This window comes from Balaenoptera physalus, assembly GCF_965194825.1.
Source record: "Balaenoptera physalus genome assembly, chromosome: 9".
NCBI lineage: Eukaryota > Metazoa > Chordata > Mammalia > Artiodactyla > Balaenopteridae > Balaenoptera > Balaenoptera physalus.
In genome coordinates, this window is record NC_138888.1 from 54,187,947 (window position 1) to 54,209,490 (window position 21,544).

Consider the following 21,544-nt stretch of genomic DNA (forward strand, 5'->3'; position numbering starts at 1 on the left):
TTGGATTCTAAGTGGAAAAAATTATACATATTAAAGAAATTTCATGTTCGTGAAGCTTTGGTTATTAACACAAGACCATGTAACCATGGAGTCTAGTAGCTCTAGTATAAAACAGCTTATGAGCTTTTCTTTGAAAAGGATAATAAGTTTGATGAAAGTCCACGTATTCTATGTATATGTAAATATTAGTTATGGGTCGCAACGTTTTGAAAGACAACTTTGTAGATAGTTACATGGTTGCAAATTTAAAACATTAATAAAGTGATCTTCTGTTAATTTTCTCTTAATATGAGATGCATGAAGAAAAGCTAGCTTATTCAGGTCAGCTGGAAAGCCCAGCTGTTTTTACTATATAGTGTTGAGACTAAAAATAGCCAGATTCATCTACTTTAAAATTTTTATGCTAGTAATAATAAATAAGTTTATTGTTTAAAATAACATACAAGGGACTTCCCTGGTGGTGCAGTGATTAAGAATCCACCTGCCAATGCAGGGGACACGGGTTTGAGCCCTGGTCCGGGAAGATCCCACATGCCGCGGGGCAACTAAGCCCGTGCACCACAACTACTGAGCCTGCGCTCTAGAGCCCGTGAGCCACAACTACTGAGCCCGTATGCCACAACTACTGAAGCCCGTGAGCCTAGAGCCCGTGCTCCACAACAAGGGAAGCCACCACAATGAGAAGCCCGCGCACCGCAATGAAGAGTAGCCCCTGCTCACCACAACTAGAGAAAGCCCGAGCGCAGCAACGAAGACCCAAGGCAGCCAAAAAATAATAATCATAATAATAAATAAATAAGTAAAATAAATTTTAAAAAAATAAATAAATAGAATAACATACAAAGATCCCATTCTCTAGAGAAACTACTATTATCAACATATTTATTATTTATGTTCTATCAACATAGAACATATGTTCTATTTCACACTTATTTCCGTCAATTCATATTTTTTTAAAAAGCCTCCAATGAGCCGATGGTGGAGCCAGTGACCTCTTGTAAACACGGTGCAGCTTGACCCAGACTCTGGTCTGAATGGGTCACCGTCACACCTACATGAGGCATTAACAGAAGAAATTTCATAAAAACGTATTATTTGGGAGTAGATTCCCCAGAGGTTTGCTCTGGTTGCTGCTTATCTCTAAATTTCGTGTCTGATGGTTTCTGGGTTTGTAAGGGTTACATTCCTGAATGTGCTGAGTCATGTGTGTGTTGGAGCAGCACATGTGAATCTAACAGAATAAAGTATAAAATATATACACTGTCGAATAGTTTGCATGATGTCCGTCAAAGGTTTCCTTGGTAAATATGACTGTGTCCCACAATACGCACAGGTAAAATTTCTCAGTGAACTCATGTGGCTTCTTTAATGAAAGTATAAAGTCTCATAACCCCATACCTTATGCCCGACCTTTTGATAACTGTAAAGGTGCCCCTTTTTGGGTGCCCCTCTCCAAAACTAGAAACCACCACTTAAAAAGGTTTCCTTCAGTTAGCGTAAAATATGCCAAGATGAGAAACCAGATGACATGATGCCTTGCATGCTGTCACAGGTCAGGTTCCCTGGGGAGCAGCCTCCAGAAGTTCAGTGGGGGTGCTTTCAGAACCTTCTCCTGTGCTGGGGAGTGAAGGCCGAAGGGGGAGAAGTTGAATGAAATCATGACAAGGGCCTCAGCAGGTCCTATAGGGAGCACTTGAGCTGGGTTAGCCCTTCAGCATTTTCCTAACTAAGGGTGAGGGGCCTGGGCCTTTATACCTTTATGCATTAATCAGTCACTGCGTGTGGGATGAATGGAAAAGAATGTGTGACCTTGGGAGGGGTGGCTCTCTTCACCCGGAGGACAAGGCCCCAAGGTGCTCAGCTGAGAGCTGCCTGCTCCCAGCGCCCGGCAGCTGGGGGAGTGAGCGCTTCAGCAGACCCCAGTCCGCTGCTCGTGCTGATGTCTGTCGGTGAGATGTACGCTTGAGAATGAGTGTCTGTGTAGCTTGAGTGTGTGTTAGACATAGCTCTCTGAACCAGATACCTATGCCAGCATAGCAGCTATAAGAATGGAAAGAGTCAAGCAATCACTTTTAGAGGAATTCTGCTTCCCTTTTAAAAATCAGTTAGGGACCATCCATTCCCAAGAGGCTTCTCAAATGAATTTTTTTAATTTATGTATTTATTTTGGCTGCACAGGACAGCATGCAAGATCGTAGTCCCCCAACCCGGGATCCAACCCACGCCCCCTGCAGTGGAAGCGCGGAGTCTGGACCTCTGAACCGCCAGGGAAGTCCCCCCAAGAGCCTTCTCAGATCTCACTCTTCCTCCCAGCTCCCTTCCCTGTTAGATGCTCCTCTCTGGCACTCTCGTCAATGCTTTGTATTTCTCACTATTAATGTTTACAATATAACTGTGTGTGTGTGTGTGTGTGTGTGTGTGTGTGTGTGTCTAAGTGTCTAACTCTCCCACCTAAGCATAAGGTCTTGAATGCCCTGTGCTATTGATCTGTGTGTTCCAGAACCTGGTTCAGCCGCAGCAGATTCTCAGTAAATGTTGGTTGAATAAACAGCCTCAGCTCTGACTCCCCCAGATAGTGGACGGCTGTGTTTGGTGGCACACGTTAAATTGTGTCTCTGGTAAAGGAGATGGAAAGTTGGCTGGCAGCAGATTCTCCTGTTAAAACCAGCCACCTTTTGTGACAGTTTTATCTCCAACTTCATCTACCGCAGGCGAAAGGGAGGATGGCTTTTGGCTTTGTTTTTTATCTGGTTATGGATAATGAATAGCTAAGTACCAGCAGATTTCCAAATGTAATGTAGCCTATCTGTGAATACCACATTCTTTGTACATTTGAATTTTTTCTCTTTCCAGATACTTTTATCAATACAGATGTTATTCCTGTCTCCCTTAATTAACATTTTCTAAAGAAATTTAATCAGTACTCTAAATGTAATTCAGCAAATGACTTCACACAATTAGGTTGTCAAAGTAACTTGTGTCTAAAGGGAAATACTTTTTAAAAAAATTGTCAGTAGTAAGAATGGTTAAGAGTTTTAACTTTCATCCTGTTGGTATTGTTTGAAATGCAATCAATGGACTTAATATCAGCAAATGTCAATATTTTATTTACAGTAGTTCTTAGAATTTTGTTTTTGTTAATTAATATTTATTTACATAAAAGGTAGATTTCATGAAACAAAATCATTTTGACTTAAGGAAAATTTGTTTAATATAGACGTAAAGTAAAAGGAAGCTGTGATTTAAGAATTACAAATTTCATAATTGGTCAGTCTAGCATTATTGCAACCCTGTTGTGAAAAGTCAGTGCTTTTGAATGAGATTAATTGCTTCTAGAGAACACGGTTTTTCTAGCCTGTGTCTTATTGTTTAAAGAAAAACAATGTTTTGTGAACTGGAATTTATACTGTTCATGAAGGCCTGAAGGGGCCCTTGGCTCTCCTGGTTTTCTATCTTTCTTTTATCTGGATTTCAGGAAAGTCACTTTCTTCTGTTGAGATTTAAGTCTCCTCATCATCAACATTATTTTTGTCTTCCCCTCCCAGTGATTCCCAAAATTCGTTTTTTAAATTGTCTTGAAATAGTCTGAATGTGAGGCCGTGGTTGAATGCATTGTTACTGATTAAATTTTAGTGGAAAAAGGTATATTTCTAAACTATATATTTTAGGGCAACAATGACTTATAAATGATTTTGAAATTTGAGACCTTGAGCATTTGAAATTCAGAGTTGTTTGCAGTTTAGCAGATTTGTTTAGTGGCTATGGAGTATCTCTGGGTTGTGATGAAGAGAGTTATAGAGAAAAAGACTGACTTAATTGGCATCGCATCCCAACAGCAATTCCCTTGGGACTTCCTGCCTTAGATTAAATATAAACTGTGGCAACCATTTGGTGCAGGCGGAAATACTGAGAAAAACTCATTAGATGTGCTTGAGACAGCTGTCATCGAAAGGTTTGGTGTGGTTCTTGCAGTGTTTTACTGCCCTGTCATTCTGTTGGCTGAATCACTGCAACTGAATTAGCCATCATTTATGATTGATGTAGCATGACTCTAAGCACTAAGTTATAAAGAGTCTGTCTTTATTTAAAGGACAAAAGAACAAAAGTATGAAGTATTATTAATGAGGCTGCTTTCCATTACATTTAATAAAGTTATAATTGTGAGGTTGCTAATGATATTCTTAGTATAGGATGGTTTAAAAATGAGGTGGAACTGAATTTCTAGACACTGGTTTATTAGCTATGTATATGAAAAGCTTAAGGAAAATGTATGAAAGACTAGAAATAAAGTATATAACTCCCAATGCAGTCAATGAAGGGAAAAAGTTCATAAAGAAATTTATATTAATACAGTGTAAAGAGAAAAGGAGAAGGGAAAAGCAAGGTGACTAGAATGTTCAAAATTAAGATGTGGAAGCAGTAACAATTAATAAAGACAAAATATGGGTTCTTAGAGTGAATTTTTAAACTCTGTCAAGCCAGATGTTCATTTTTAAGAAACCCACTTAAAATGTAATGACAGGTAATTTTCGGAAATACACTGAGGATGAGAATGGAGAAAATAATACATGGAAATCATAAATGTATATGCAGTTTCTCCAAAACCATTTGACAGTCTTTGAAAAGGCTAGAAGGAGCCTGGAAAGAGATGAAGAGAGTGCACCTGAGTAGTTCGGTGTCATGTGTAGTTTGTGACCAAAACTCATACAGCAAAATATGATTCATTTTTTGGAAAGGAGACAACTTCAGAACTCAGAAAAAATGTCACCAAGAAAGAACAGCCAGGGCTTCCCTGGTGGCGCAGTGGTTGAGAGTCTGCCTGCCGGTGCAGGGGACGCGGGTTCGAGCCCTGGTCTGGGAGGATCCCACATGCTGTGGAGCAACTAGGCCCGTGAGCCACAACTATTGAGCCTGCGCGTCTGGAGTCTGTGCTCCGTAACAAGAGAGGCTGCGGCCTGCGCACCGCGATGAAGAGTGGCCCACGCTTGCCGCAACTAGAGAAAGCCCTCGCACAGAAACAAAGACCCAACGCAGCCAAAAATAAATAAATAAATAAATAAATAAGTGAAATTCTAGAAGAGAATAGCTGACAATGCTAAATACACATACACATACCGCTATTTAAATAAATAAATTAAAAAAAAAAAAGAAAGAACAGCCAAATTAAATGGGACTTTTCTAGAATCTTTTATATTATAAAACTGTACTTAGTTGGAATCCCACTTCTATTTCACAAGTACAAATTACCTCTGTGCTTTAAAATAATTATTCTGAGAAAGAGGTGTTTCACATCTGGTGTGCTGCCAAGTTCTTAAACATACTGGATGTTGTAGACACACACAGCCATTGTGATGAATTTACAAATGCAGAGAGCCCGACTGACAGACAGCTGGTTTACCAAAACAAACCTGCTGATAGAAAGTGGATGGGCATTTCTGGAGAGCTGGAATCTAATTCCTCCAAGTCTAAAAACTCCATGCTGCTATTAAGTAAAACCCTAAAAATAGCCTACTATGTAATAAGACAAAAACTATATCATTGTTACGTTTTTTATTAATCATAAATATTAACTTTTTAATTAGTCTTATATTACATTCTTAATTCTTACATCTCTGTATTTTAAACATACATAATACTATACCCTAAAATTGTAATTATCCAGTAAAGAATTAAAAATGAGTTAAACAAATAAAAGCATAATGACAAGTTTTTGCTTCTGGCCATGATGTGTAACTGATACTGGACTAACCTTCCTGCCGTAAACAGCTAGAAAACTATCCGAAGTAGACAAAGCATCTGTTTGCAGATATTGGTCTGCAAGTACCATACGACTGTGATGTGTGAGAGAGATGTCATATGATTGCCCCAGCTTTCTGCCTGGAGGAATTTTCTGAACTCTGGCACAAGAAGGAGGAACCCCCAGAATATTACAGTCTCACTGAACTGAGGCTCCAAAGATTGGAATTCAGGAAGACTGAAGCCACTGGAATTTGCAGGCACAGTGCCCGAAAGGAGAACCACCCACTAAGAGTCCCAGAAATCTCCTTGGCGTCCCCCTGCATCTTAGGCTGACTGTTGAGCGGTGCATGCACAGGATGAGGTTCCATGATTCAAGCTGAGAACAACCACCAGCGATTTGCAAGCTGTTAACTACCAGAGGTTTAACAAGTCTGGGAGACTTTCACATTCTAACCATTAAAGTAGAAAGGCCTTGTGAACACCCAGGGTATTCAGCAGAGACCCCAGAAAGGCCATCCATGCCTTTGCAGGAGGGCTGTAGACCTTCCCCAACAAAGTTTGAAAATAAACCTTAGATGGATCCAGCTGATCCACCAAATTAACTGCCTCAAAACATTTTAAAGAAAGACCAAAAAAAAAAAAAAAAAGCAAACCCAGATAGCATTAAAAATGTTCAAAATCCAATAAAAAAAATTCCTCAATATGTAAAGAAGCAGGAAAATGTGACTTATAACCAGGAGAAAAACTAGTCAATAAAACAGATCTAGAAATTACAGATAGTAGAATTAGCAGACATAGACTTTTTGAAAGCAATTATAAAAATAATTTTAAAAGGATTTTAGGAAATGTTAATGAATTATAAATGAACAAAGAAATAGGAAACATAAAAATAACCAAATATTCTTCTGGAGGTGAAAAATAAACTATCTGAATCGAAAAATTCTCTGCATGTGTTTAATAGCAGTTTAGATACTATAAAAGAAAATACCTGAATTTGAAGACAGCAAGTTGAAACTAAGCCACAGAAAAAAACTGAAACAAAAATGAACACAGTCTCACTGAACTGTAGAACAATACTAAGTGATCTAACATTATGTATTTGAAGTCCTAGGGTAGGGGTGAGGGGACACAAAAATCATACGAGGAAAAAAACAGCCAAAAATGTTACAAATTTGGTAAAATAGACAAACCCGCAGATTCAAGAAGCTCAACAAATCTGAAAGAGGCTACTACAGCAAAGCCCATTATAATCAATTCGTAGAAGACCAAAGATAATAAGAAAAATTTAAAAGCAGCCAGGTAAGAAAACACATTACATTGTACATAGGGAGAAAAACATGAATGACTTCTCATCTGAAACAATGCAAGTCAGAAGACAGTGGAAAGACACCTTTTTTTTTTTTTTAAAGTTTTTATTGGAGTATGGTTGCTTTACAATGTTGTATTAGCCTCCACTGCACAACAAAATAAATCAGCCATACACATACAGATATCCCCTCCCTTCTGGACTTCCCTCCCATTTAGGTAGAGTTCCCTGTGCTATACAGCATGTTCCCATCAGTTGGCAAGACACCTTCTTATGAAGCCTTCCTTGACTGCCATATTTAAAACTGTAGTCCCTCCCCACACATCCTGCCTCCCTTACCCAGACCTGTTCATGTTCTGTACGGCATTTAGCATTTTTAATAGACTACGTTACTACATATTTATGGGCATGTCTCCTCCACTAGGGCGTAACTTTTCCCCCTTGATTTATTCACTGATTTATCTTTAGCATCTAGGAAAATGTCTTGCACATAATAGCTGCTTAGCAGCTATTTATTGAATGAATAAATGAAGGAATAGCAGTTGTTGGTAAGTGCATTCGTCAGGGTTCTCCAGAGAAACAGAACCAATGGAATATATGTATATATAATATATATATAGAGAGAGAGAAACTTGTTTAAGGGAATTGGCTAACATGATTGTAGGGGCTTGACACTTCCAAAATCTACAGGGTAGGCTGACAGGCTGGAAACCTAGGGAGGAGTTTCAGCTTGAGTCCAAAGGCCATCTGTTGGCAGAATTCCTTCTGGCCAGGGGAGGTTAGTCTTTTTCTATGAAGGCCTTCAACTGATTGGTTGAGATTGACCCACATTATGGAGAGTAGTCAGCTTTACTCAAAGTCCACCAATTTAAACGTTAACCTCATCCAAAAAAAACACCTTCACAGAAACATCTAGAATAAACCAAATATATAGGTCCTGTGGCCTAGCCAAGATGACACATAAAATTCACCTTCAGAGTAGGATGTGGAAAACAGGACAGCCGATACGTGAGTGTAAGTCAATACAACCAGTTAGGAAAATAATTTGGCAACATCTAGTAAAGTTGAGTGTGTGCATATCATACCACTGAGCAGTTTTACTTGTAGTTATGTACCCCGGGAAAGAGGTATATGAGGCCACGATAAACATGTTCAGGAATTTTTTAAAGTATTGCTTGTAATAAGGACAAAAACCACAAAGGACGAAAATGGAAATAATCTAATTATGTGGTAGGAAAATGGATCAATTAGTTGTGATGTATTCCTAGATTGGAATATTTTACAGCAGTTAAAATAAGTGAAGCAAATATACATGTATCAACATGGATTAATTTTTTAAATTATATTGAATGAAAAAAGTTGCAAAAGGATGTATATAGTCTGATACTACTTATATCAATTTTGACAACTCAAAACCATAATGTATTATTTGTTGCATTCATTTTTTATCAAGATTCTTTTTGCTACCTAAGATTCTCCTGTTTAATATTTTAAAAGAAATCCACTGAAGCACAGGTCTTTTATCTCTGCTGCCTTGTGATATATAGGGGACGAAAGATACGCATTAAAAGTTGTTCAGTGCTTCCCTGGTGGTGCAGTGGTTAAGAGTCCGCCTGCCAATGCAGGGGACACGGGATTGTGCCCCGGTCCGGGAAGATCCCACATGCCGCAGAGCGGCTAGGCCCGTGAGCCACAATTACTGAGCCTGCGCATCTGGAGCCTGTGCTCCGCAACGGGAGAGGCTGCGACCGTGAGAGGCCCGCGCACCGCGATGAAGAGTGGCCCCCGCTCGCCACAACTGGAGAAAGCCCTCGCACAGAAACGAAGACCCAACACAGCCATAAATAAATAAATGAATGAATGAATGAATGAATAAATAAATAAGTTGTTTAGTTCAGTAGAAACTTGCTAATGTGACCAGTATGAACCACAGATGAACGTTTGTGCATCTGTGCCCATTTTGCTAATTCTTACTCATTTAGAACAGCTTTTAAAATGTGTAACCTGTGACAAAATTTCAAATTCAGGGACATTATATTCAAAATGACAGATTGCGTGTATTTTTCAGTTAAAGAATAGACTTTATTTTTTTTAACTTTTAAAAAATTCCAGTGTCATTGACATAGACTATTGTGTTAGTTTCAGGTGTACAACATAGTGATCCAACAAATACGTTACAAACGATCACTGTGACAAGTCCAGTAACCATCTGTCACCATACAAAATTATTACAGTATTATTGACTATAAAGAATAGACTTTAAATAAAAGTCACACTGAGTCATGGCATTCAGTTAAATATAAATATTTTCAACTTAAATATTTCACTGTGTTTTGTTAAACTGTGATTAACAGTGAAATAAGTTAAAAAATTGATGTTCACCGTTTCTTCTGATAACTTTCATATCCAGTCCAACTGTTTGGGGTAAAGATACTGCATTTGCGGTGACCCTTTATTTTTTAATTAATATTTAACAGTGTTCTCACAAAAAATATATTCTAATCAGCCCCGTGTGCTATTTTTGTTCCCTTCATAGTTATCTGACGACGGTCGCTACGTCTTGTTGTCGATAAGGGAGGGGTGTGATCCCGTAAACCGACTCTGGTATTGTGACCTCCAGCGGGAACCCAGTGGCATCACCGGTAAGCTATCTTTCAAACACGGATGGTTACTCCAGGAAGCTCCATTAAAAAGCGATTACGTTGGTCTTCTAATTGATTTCCCAAGAAACCTTCTTCCATTTAACCACGTCATCTCAGTTCATATGGTTTTTTCTTTCGATATTATTCCTTAAAATGAAAAGAAATTGAATGAAGCTCTTTGTTGGCTTTAGCATTTTCTCTGTAGATTGAGGCTAACCATATTTTTTGCATGCTTATGAGTGTGAAAGTTTCCCGTCCACATTGCATATGAAGAGTGTTTGGGGGAAACTGGCCCTTTGGTCTGTAAAGCATTATGACTCTCTAGATGTAATGGTGCAAACTGTCACAGGAAAGAGATAGGACACCAGTGACAATTTATTGGGTTAAAAGATGATCACAGGACAACTGCTCAGTACTGAACACACATACAGTGTCAGCCTGATTTTGCTTGTTGAAACCATATGTATCAAGATAGTAAGCATAGGACCAGCCAGTTACAAGTTCTAGATGTGGCTCATTTTAAATGTTGTTTTCTTCCAACATTTATTATCATACTAGCACCATCATCAAGCATTAAAGCTTTTCAGCTGCACTATTTACTATGCTGAAAATTCTCAGACCCAAACACTCTATCAGGGATACACTAGCACCCAGACAAGGATACAATTACACCATGTTCTGGTTAATGTAAAATAAATATATTTTAGAGATAGTTGACACAAATTTTCAAAATATACAATATTGAGTACATTTCTAATTGTTGATTAGATTACCTCATTATTAGTATCTAATCTATATTATGATCAGAAAATATATACCTTTTTTTTATTATTGATAGGACACTGCATCATTTTTAAACTTCTCTGAGCAAGGTCTGTATCCTAACATTCTTAGCTGTTACAGAGCACCATTCACACATACAGCAGGATGAAGTCATCTCTCTTCTAATATTAAATATATATCCATTGAATAAAGCTACATTTTTTTTTCTGTTTGGAAAAAAAAAAAAAAAAGATACACCCATTTTGATCTCAAGAAAATTGCATCCACCGCATCAGTTTCACATTCTCTGACAGGAGGACACCACCGCCCAAGAATCACTCACTTGAGTTGCAAGTCTAGGTCTGCATAGAGCTGAGCATGGAAGGTCAAATCTGAAAGAAGCCAACAGCAATTACTGTGCTGCTGTCCTGCCCAGTGTTCCTGTGTGGGTCTAGGATGGTGGAAGGGACTTGGCCTTTCTCCAGTTTATTAAAAATTTCAGTTACAGTGTTCTCCCTCCAGAGAGTGCTGCTTTCATTTTGTATTTATTAACTTCATTATATCTTTAAATTATTAGGTAGGCTAGTTTTTAAAAGGTACACAAATTGTCTTCTCTGCAGCTAGAGTAAATTAAGCAATTTCATCCACATATTCATATACTGAACTGCAATTGCTCCATCCACTTTAATAATAGATGGTAATACTTTGAATGAGACTTAGCAAGTGCTGGCGCCTCTGTTTTCTCCCTGACCTCTTGGCCCTTACCTTTTTTTTTTTTTTTCTTCACTATCTCTCCCCCCACCACTTTTTCAGCACTCATGAGGAATTAGAGAAGAGGGTGTGATAGCCAGAGATTGGGATTCCAGAAGGAAGGCAGTACACAGGTACACAGGTGTACTAGAGGTGCATGAGGGAGAAACAGGGAAGCATCTAAGAAGTCCTAGTGGCCGGAGAGGAGTCAAGATGGCGGGATAGGAGGACGCAGAATCCGCCCCTCCTCACAAGTACATCAAGAAACCCACTGGCTAGGATGCATTCAGATTGGAAGGCATTATTTACCACATAAGCCAGGTCCTGGCCTCCCTTCCCGACTTGATCTTTCCTTAGCTTATGTGACCATTGTCTTCTCTGTTTCCTAGATGGTTTTGTGTAGCTTAGGTGAAGAGCCCAGCACAGAGTAAGCACTCAGTAAACGTTAGCAATTATTCTTGTCCAAATTGTTCTCTTTTTCTTTCTTTAAAAATTCTTACAGAGGAACTTTAAAATTATTTTGCCATGATCTGAAAAAAATCCAGCTATGTTTGACTAGAGCTATGTGTAAATCTATAAATTTATTTGGGACTGTATCTCTGAGTTGCATAGGAGCTACATCTTTCTTACTAAAGGTATTTCTAGGTGTTTTATGTTTGTGAAATATTGATGGTTTGTGAATGTATCTTCACGGTTTAACCAGAGAAGCAGAACCAGTAGGATATATATAGTAAGAGATTTATTGCAAGGAATTGGCTTACACGATTATGGGTCTGGCTAGATAAGTCTGAAACCAGTAGGGCAGGCCATCAGGAAGGGCAGGCTGCCGTCCACAAGTTGAATTTCTTCTTATTCATCGAAGCCTCAGCTCTGCTGGAAGGCTCAGGCCTACCTAGATTATCTAGGATAATCTCCTTTAGTTAAAGTCAACTGATTATGGTCTTTAATCATATCTATAAAATACCTTCACAGTAACACCTAGATTAATGTTTGATCGATTAACTCAGGACATCAGCCTAGACAAGTTGAAGTAGCAAAAAGACCATCCCAGTGAGCTCGTGGAAAACCACATGGAAGACAATAGAGCAAATAAGTCTTATGATACTAACCTGATGTCATTTTATAAGAAGGTTACTAAACTGACCAGTATGTGGAATTCATTGTGTCATTCAGAAAAATACATAATATACTGTTGACAAGAAAGCAGAATTTAAGTGAGTAAGATAGGTGAATTTAAGCTGTTGAGTTGCACACAGATGGGTTAGATCAGTTTGGAGAGCGTTCCCAGTGATAGCTGCTAAATTCTGGGTGTAACGCTGGGCCTGTAATCTTTTTTAAATTATTGCTTTATTAGTATTAAACTTGTGGGTAACATAAACCTCAGAGGAGCTCTTCTTTTGAACGGTGGTTGTGGGATTCTGAAAGCTCTCAACAGTTGCAATGATTGACCAGTACTAAGAAGATGAACCGGAAATCAGTTTCCATCCTTGTGTTCAAAAGTCAATTGTGTAGGTCAAGATTAGCGAGGTCTTTGGTTTTTTTGTTTTTTTAATTGATTGCTGCTTCATTATGAGTTAATAATATGATTATAACTGATTTAAAAAACAAGTACTGTGTGTGAGTTTAACTGTTGGAGACACTAAGTATATTTGGTTTATAACAGGGGAGACATAGCAGATGGATATCATAATCATTAAAACTTTTTAAATAGTTCTTATTAATTACAGTTGAGTATATTGAGACAGTAACCTTAAGACTTTCAAATCAGATGTGAATTTTAATCTCAGCTCTACCTCTAAATAATTGGTGACCTTGGGAAAGTTATCCTTTTCTCTTAATATTTCCACAACTACAAATGAGGCAGTGATACCTACTTCATGAGGAATTGTGAGGAATAATGAAAATGCATAGAAAAGGGCCTAGCAGGGTTCCTGGCATACGGTGGGCTCTCAAGTATGCCTTCTTTATCCTTTTGTTTTTTGACTGAAAGGGGAATATTTGGAATCACTACACAATGGTTTTAGGTAGTGGATTAAAATAGATTGAAGATGCCCTAAAAATAATTTATCTTCAGTATCGAAGCTGCTCCAAACACAGATCTTGATTTTGACTCGTTCTCTGTAAAACCCGATTCATAATCAGAAAAGAGGCCTTACATCAAAGAAAACATGAAGAGGTGTGCCTCTCATGGGAGATATGTTTAATTTTGCAGGTTGATAACTGAAAATTCCAAGGGGCATATGCCCAGTTGGTGACTATGACTGCCACCTAGGATCTTTTTCTTGCTGTTTCCTTACTGCTCCCCCATTTTTGTTACCCTGTTTAAACTAAGGAGAAGAATAATTAACATTTAAGTTAAATGCTAAATACGCTAGTTAACTGAAATATTAGGTGAGTTAACCCTGAATAGCTGGTGACTGAAAACTAAATCCAGTGTTATAAAATCGTTAATGTTATATTGCTGAAATTGATATCCCTTTTGATAACCTCAGGTCTTTCTGTTATAATTTTAATCATTTTTACCTTAAAGTCAGGGAGATTTATCAGTATTTTACTGTACATTAATTTTTTATTTATTAAGGCACCACTAAATTGCTTGTCTGGAGAGCTAAATAATTTCACTTAAGCTCTTTTATAACATTTCCATCATCTTTGTCTCCCAGGAAACCTTTCTTTCTGCCTGTGTGCAGTTTGAAATAAGAAGCACTAAAAAGTGGCCAATGGCTACTTAATATCATAGAAAAAGATAAAAGGAAAACAAAACTACATAAATAGAGAATGGAAAAAATCTTAGAATGTTGAGAATTAAAAGTGTTCTCTCTGATTATGATTTACATTCCTCATGTCAATTTGATTTTCTGTTCAAGGACTAACTGACCTTCTTACTGCGTGCTTCTCTGTGAGCTTAATCTCTCTCCTGTTACCCTTTGCCTCTCTTCGGAGAACCTCATTTCTGCCATTTACATTTGCAGTATTTTTACTTAGTAGTAACACGAACACATTTCTTGCAAACAATGGGCCGTAGCCTTTCCGCAGGAACTGCAGTTCCTGTAGCTGCTCCTGTCCTTACCTGTCTGAACAGGTAACTCCCCTGACTCACTTCACTCGCCACTGCATGGAAATGGCACTAGGCCCATCATATGGGCATCAGAAGTCTGCATAATTTTCCACGTGTTCAAAACGGCTAAGCAGGCCCCCTCCAAAGAAATATCGCACCCTCTTTTGCGCTGGCTGCCAGAGACGTGTTCCAAGTCACTGTCAGCTTTCTCTGGGAGAAGAGGGACTTCTGCCCTAGAAGTTACCATGCTTCCTCATGCTTTTGGTTGATACTTTTCCCTCTGTAGTTGGCCCTTCTTCCCCTTTCCCCTATTCTGATTTCTTTTTCTCTCCATATAAAAACACCGTGTGTGAGTATTTTTGAGCTGCCTGAGATCGGGGATCTTGACTGTCTTGCTCTTCTTGGAGTCAGTCCCCAGCACCTAGAGCAGTGCCTGATGACAAGAAAGATTCTCTCCTTGACCAGACTTTAGTCGGGCTCCTCTGAGCCTCTTCTCAATTAGGTCTCAGCCTTAGTTCCTTGCCCCCCACCCTCCTTGCTTGGCCTGCATATCCCAGTCGTTGTGAGAATCCTGCTAAGTCAGTTTAAAGACAGTCCCTTACCCCTGATATCTGATCAGATTCCTCATTCCCCTGTCCATTCCCCACATGCTTGACCTGCCTTCAACAGGAATCCCCCTACCCTGATAGCTTCTCTTAGTAATTTTTGATCACCAATCCCCTCGTTCTGCACATTGGCTGTAAATCTCCAGCTGTCTTTTCTGTATTTGAGTTCAGCCTGACCTCTGTCCCTAATTGCAGTAGTCTTGACACCTATCACAATAGTCCTGAATAAAGTCTTCTTTACCTTTTTACAAGTGTCAGAGTAACTTTTCTTTAACACAGACTCATAGTAAGTGGGCACTAGCTTGTCTCCAGCAACTTCCCTTGCCCTTTTAGGGATCCCGTGCTCAGGTGGCCCTGCTTGAGAAGCCATCCTCCATCTGTAACTGTTAATTTACTTGTATTTTGAATCTTTACCCTTCTGGCCTCCAAGCTGTTTTAAATTAAATTTTTGTCCTTTATTTAACCCTGAGAACGATCAAAAAGTACAGACCATGTTTCTCCAGTCCTGTGTATTATATGAGCAGAAGATTTCTGCTTCTCTTATTTAAAATTGAAAGTAAAAAGGTATCAAGGTATCACTTAGGACACCGGGGAGGCATGACATTTTATTCGTTCTGCAATGGAAAAGACAGCTGTGTCTTGACTCCTGTGATTCTTAATGTGATTCATGCATGCAGATTAGTTGAAATTAATCATCCTGAACCTTGCAAGAAAATGATTTTGTCTGGATTTTCTTAGTTATATTTTCTGTACCTTTCTAAACCAAGACTACTATTTCTTTTGAGATATATATATATATATACATACACACACACACACATACATACTTTGTTTCCTAAATTTGTTATAAATATTTTGAATACATAAAGTTGCTTCATGTAGACTAAATTTAGAATAACTTTTCACATATTTTTTACGTTACAGTTAAATATCAGGCCTCAGAGTTGTCTGTTTTCACTCCAGTATGAGGGATTCTAAAATTTTTAATGAAAACTTAATTTAGGGACTTCCTGGCGGTCCAGTGGTTAACATTCCACACTTCTAATGCAGGGAGCGCGGGTCAGGGAACTGAGATCCCACACGCTACACAGCGCAGCCCAAAAATATATATATTAAATAAATAAATACCTTGAGGAAGAGCCACAATTTAAAAGTTTCTGAATTCCAAATCAATGCACCTAATAAAGTTTCATTTAAAAAAAAAATGAAAAGAAAGAAAAGTTAATTTATACCCTAAAAATATAAAAGATGGTTTTCAACACTTACACATATTTAACTTAGTGTATTAATTTCTAACTATTCTTATTGGAAAAGTGGAAGACACTACTAACCTCTTTTAAATCTGGTTCCTTCTATTGTCTTTACATTATCAAGAAGTGTATGTAAGGTTCAGTCTGAAATGTAGGATTGTGTGAATGTTATATTTAGTCACGAAGCAGACATTAATTGGTGCCCCCTTCGTGCCAGGCGCTGTGTTGGGTGATGGCAGTGAAGACAGCCCATCCCCGCCGGGTGTGTGCTCCCCGCCGGCTGGACGGAGGCCATGACACGGCCAGTGCACAGCATCAGGTCTTATCAGTCGTGCTGTCATCAAGCATACATGCCCAGGCTCAGAGTTAGGACCTCTCTGGAGTTCGGAAACTCTAGACTCACTTCTCTCTGTTGTCCGTCTTCTTTTTTTTTTTTTTTTTTTTAATATTTATTTATTTATTTGTGTTATTTATTTATTTGGCTGCGTCAGGTCTTAGTTGAGGCACATGGGTTTTTCGTTGCGGCATGCGGGATCTTTTGTTGCAGCACACGGGCTTCTCTCTAGTTGTGGCGCACAGGCTCAGTTGCCCCCGCAGCACGTGGGATCTTAGTTCCCTGACCAGGGATTGAACCTGCGTCCCCTGCATTGATAGGCGGATTCTTAACCACTGGACCACCGGGAAAATCCCTCTGTTGTCTCTTTTGTTCGTTCTCTTTTCTTTTGGGTTCTTTCATTTTTCTGTGGAAGGTCAGATAACTTTATTCTCTATTTTATAGGATAGTCAGCAGCAAGAGACACTGACCATTTGGCCCTATTCTGAATTAATGTACAACTATATCAGAGGTTTTTAAATAGAATCCGTAGGAAGTAATTGTTAGGTGCAAAGAACTATAAATGTCTAAAATCCTTGTTGTTGGTAACTTAACACCCTTCTTTTTCAGTGTAGCTATCCTTAAAACGGACCTGAAATGGTCTTTGCTCATGTCACAGCACTTATGAAGGGTTTAGGGGGAAAAGATGGGTGATGCTGACATACTGATTTTTGTAAGGAAATAGCAGTTTATCCTATACTTCACCCAGACTTTCACTAACCTGTCTCTCAGGTTTTTCCTTTTTTGCTGAATGTTTGATCATTTTCAGCACTCACCATGTGTTCATTTTGATGCTTTCATGTCTTTAAAGAAAACTGGCTTTCTCCTGCATGAGAAATCAATCTACCCTACATGCTAACATAGAACTACAAAAGGGAGCTCAGTGTTTATCAGACACTTAAATTGTTCACTCAGCCATCTCTGGCAGTGCAAGGCAGATGACCTCTTGTTTCTAGGTAGCTGGGACAATTTTGACTCCCATGTTCATGCCTGGTGGGGCTGGACATCTTTTGGAGATGGAGAGGAAAGGAGGAGATAAACATTCAAGAAGCTTGAAACAGATGAGTTGTCTAAAGTTTAGCAAAGTCATCGGGGTGTTAAAAGTCAGACCAACAGGAGGAGGGCTTCTGTGAAAGGCAGGCCAATTATTAGAAAACAAGTCTGTGTTTCAGAGTGGGAATGCCAACAACCCAAAAGAATTGGAACGTCGAAAGACAGTATAAAAATAAGAAGCAAAACATGAATTTTGAAGTAAAATATGAAGTACTAGTGATAAAATTAATAATTTTACTAATTTTTAAGTTAGTGATTATAAAGGCTTTTTCTAGGAAAATGGCTATGTGCCCTGAGAGATGGAAACTAGATATTATTAGTTTGCCGTTAGCAAACAGTGCTGTTCAGAAACCACATTCCGTTTATTTTTGTCATTTGAAGAATGCTGGGGTTATTTGGGATGGTAGTAAGTATTGTTTATTTAGCATTTCCTGTGTGCCAGGTTCTGAGCTATGCGTGTAGATATTTCGCTGCCTTCTTAACAACCTCTGAGGAGCACATGTTGTTATCCCAAGGAAACTGAGGCTGGTGAGGCCAATTAGCTTTCCTGATGCCATTGAAAGATTCGGACCCAGGTCAGTTGAATTCCATGCCCGTGCTCTAACCATCGCCATGTGGCAGTTGTGACAGAACGAAGGCATCAGGCCAGAGAGCAGACTTCTGCTCTCCTCAGCCCTAGAGCATGAGCTGTGCGTGCTCTGCATTAGTTACTGTTGTTAGAGACCAGACCCTCTGTTTTGTCAAATGTAAGCGCACTTTTTTAGCTCCTGTCACAAGAGAGCTTACAAAACATTTTCTAAGCAATGCAGTTAATACCATTGATTTTCAAAGAAAGCAATACAAGTAACGACTCTACTCTAGGGAAAGCTTTACATTACTTATTTTAAGCTCACCTTCACTCAGTAAACAAATCGTTCCCCCACCAAGAAGCAGGTTTGTAAAAAGTAATTTTAACTTGAATGTGGAGAAGTTTGGGGATCGAATTCTGTTGGCTTCAGAGGGAAGAATACCACTTACAGACAAAAAGACCTCAGAAAAAGTGGGCAGAAAGTGAGATGGTTGGAGAGTCTAGCCACATCTCTTTTTTTTTTAAAGCACCTTTCCTATTTCCCATTAAATCAACAGTGTTTTAACGTGTGAATGGCAAAACTGAATGAGCCCCGTTGTTCAACTGGAATGCCTTTTCTCTTAAATTATCTTGTGGCCAGAGCCTGAGGAGCAAGGGTTTCCGGAGAGCCAAAGGACTTCATGAGTTCTCATTTTAAACGTGCTGCCCTGTGAGCCTGTACTTTGAACAGCTTTTCAGATTTTAATGGATTTGTAAAAATCCAGCCACATTCCTAAGTCTGCATGAATAGATGACTTGTGTGCATTTATGACTAAAGTTAATGCCTCAGAAATTGGTGGCAGATAATGACCACAAACTTTTTTATTGTTCTGGTGCTCTTTGGAGCTGGGCTATTTAAAACAAGTGCACCACATCTTCAGGCTCACCTGACTCTACAGAGGTACCGAAGGAAATTTCTGCTGTGTTTTGCCTTTGGTGGATGTCTCAGTGACTTTTTTGCAGGCAGGGGGAGGTAGGGTCATAATAAATACCACTGCAATGGCTGAAAGACCTTTTCGGCAGAAACCATAAGATGGTTACTTTGAGAAATAAAGGTTTCACATCAGAAGATGTTTTATTGTCAGGGGAACATTTAAAGAATCTGACATTTCCCTGAACCAAGACTCTGTGTCTACAAATGTCACAGTCCAGACAATTGTGTTTCATCATTCTTATTATAAACAAATGTAGCTTTCTGACTATCTGCAAATTGTGCATTGCCAGCTAGTTTTTTAACTTATTCTTATAAGGAATAGTCTTTGGGTTTCTTTTCCTTTTAAAGTATTGTTTTATGTAAACTAAGATGCAGTTTTCTTTGAATGGATCACCTGCTTTTGAGGTTAGCAGTTTGTCACTGGAAAAAAAAAATGTTTGGCTCAGATGCAGAACTTAATTGTTTATGGAAATTAATTGTAAGGATTTCTGTTTGTAGGAGTATAGCAGATGATACACTCTGAATAATCTCCCAATTGAAACAACTGAAATGTTGTAAAAAGTTAATAAAGCATCTTACTAAGTATATTGCTAATTGGCACAAAGGAAGAGAAATCATAAAGACCAAAGACAAAATGAAAGCAGGAGTCCTGGCATGTAAGCTGGATTGTCCCAGAATCCTTCTGCTGGGCATTGAGTCTGAGCTTCCCTTTGGTGGTGGTGCAAGGATTATTGAGAAATAAACCCACCAGTGTTGGAGCCAGGGAGTACGGGAGAGGCAGGGTATAGTAAGGAAACCTGCCTTGGAGGTTTGTCTCTACCTTGGAGGCAGGATGTGAATTCTAAAACATGAGAAGGGCTGACCTTCACGTGGGTGCGAGTTGAATTGATTGTCTCGATGAGGTCCAAAAATCCTCATGCCAAGAATTTAATTTAAAGTGCTCCCAGGTTGGTTGCCTCCCAAGAGGCAAACAGAAGCCAAATACAAATCTTGTCTGAAACAGTGTCACTTCAACCCAGGCCTTCAAGAATTCTCACAGATAGTGTTTCAAGGGAAGTCAGTTCACAATCAGAAATCACAGATCAGATGAAGAAATTCACCAGCATGAGAAGTAGAGCCAGCAGATTCACACCAGAGTGGAATTATCAGATTTCTAATGTAAAATAAGTGTGTAAATACACTTTTAAAAATAGTGATGCTGCTTTTTAAAAAAAATAAATGAGAAGCTTGGAAACATAGCAAGAAACAAGATATAGTAAATAATGACCAAACCTATTTGGAAGAGGATGAAGTAGAACTTCTAAAAATAAAAAAAATGATTAACATTAAAAATTAAGTTATTAGATTAAAGAAGAGATTAGACATAGCTGAAGAGAGAATTAGTGAAAGTGAATATTAAAAGAAGTTACAAAGAATGCAGCCCACCAAGAGCTGGAAAGCATATGAGTTGTTAAGAGACACAGAGAAGAGCAAATTGGGGCCATCCACTCTGCAGAAGACAACTGGCCAAAGACGTAAAAATGAAAATGATGTATCTGTCTTAATATCCAAGTAGACTTCAAAGCAAAATGCATTACTAGAGATAAAACTCTATAATCATAAAAGGTTCAATTCAGTTTTAGATATAATAATTTTAACTGTGTATATATCTAAGAGCATTATTTAAAAATACAGAGAGTAAAAGTTAACAGAAATACAAATAATAATGGACAAATCTACAATCATAGAGAAACATTTTAACAGACCTTTTCTTTGACTGATAGAAAAAATGGCCCTCTAAATCAGTAAATATATAGATTTGAACAAAAGATTAACAAATTACTTAGTAGACATTCTTAGCATATCACAGGGAAAGTCTGCAAAATACACATTCTTTTTGGTCACATACAGGAACATTTTTAAATCATTAAAGAAAAAAAAAAATTAGGCCACAAAGCTTTTCTCAACAGATTTTAAAAGATTGAAATCATACAGAGTATGTTCTTTGTGTACAGTAAGATTTAACCAGAAGTCAGTAACAATAACCAGAGGATGAATAATCTCACAAACATAATGTAAGGTCAGATATCAAGAATAGAAAGAAATCAGACACAAAAGAATACATGTGGTATGGTTTCATTCTATTAGAAGTTCAAAAATGAGGCAAAATTAGACTATAGTGTTTGTGGCTGCATGTTAAGGCAGAAAACGAACAACGAAAAATAAGAAAATGATTATCATAAAAGGGTGATAATTTCCTTCAGGAGGGAGGGGGCTTGTTCAGAGCATCATAGCACAAGAAGTTCCTTCTTGTTCTGTCATCAAAAATATATCAACTGTCCTTAAGTGCTTATTCTTCCAGATGAACTTCAGAATGATGTTGTCAGATTCCCTAAAAAGCTCATTTGGATTTTGGAATTGGAATTGTGTTAAATTTGTAGATTTCTTCTGGAATTATTTGCACCTTTGAAATACTGAGTCTTCCT

General features: G+C 38.4%; 1 protein-coding gene across 2 annotated transcripts in view; it reads left to right on the forward strand.

Annotated features, from left to right (window-relative positions):
* Positions 1–21,544, forward strand: part of PREP (prolyl endopeptidase) — a 136,847-nt gene that overhangs the window by 42,949 nt on the left and 72,354 nt on the right. For both annotated transcript variants that reach the window (XM_082475203.1, XM_082475204.1), the window contains exon 7: positions 9,582–9,687. In XM_082475203.1, coding sequence (XP_082331329.1) covers positions 9,582–9,687 — 106 coding nt within the window. The remainder of the gene's footprint in view (positions 1–9,581; positions 9,688–21,544) is intronic.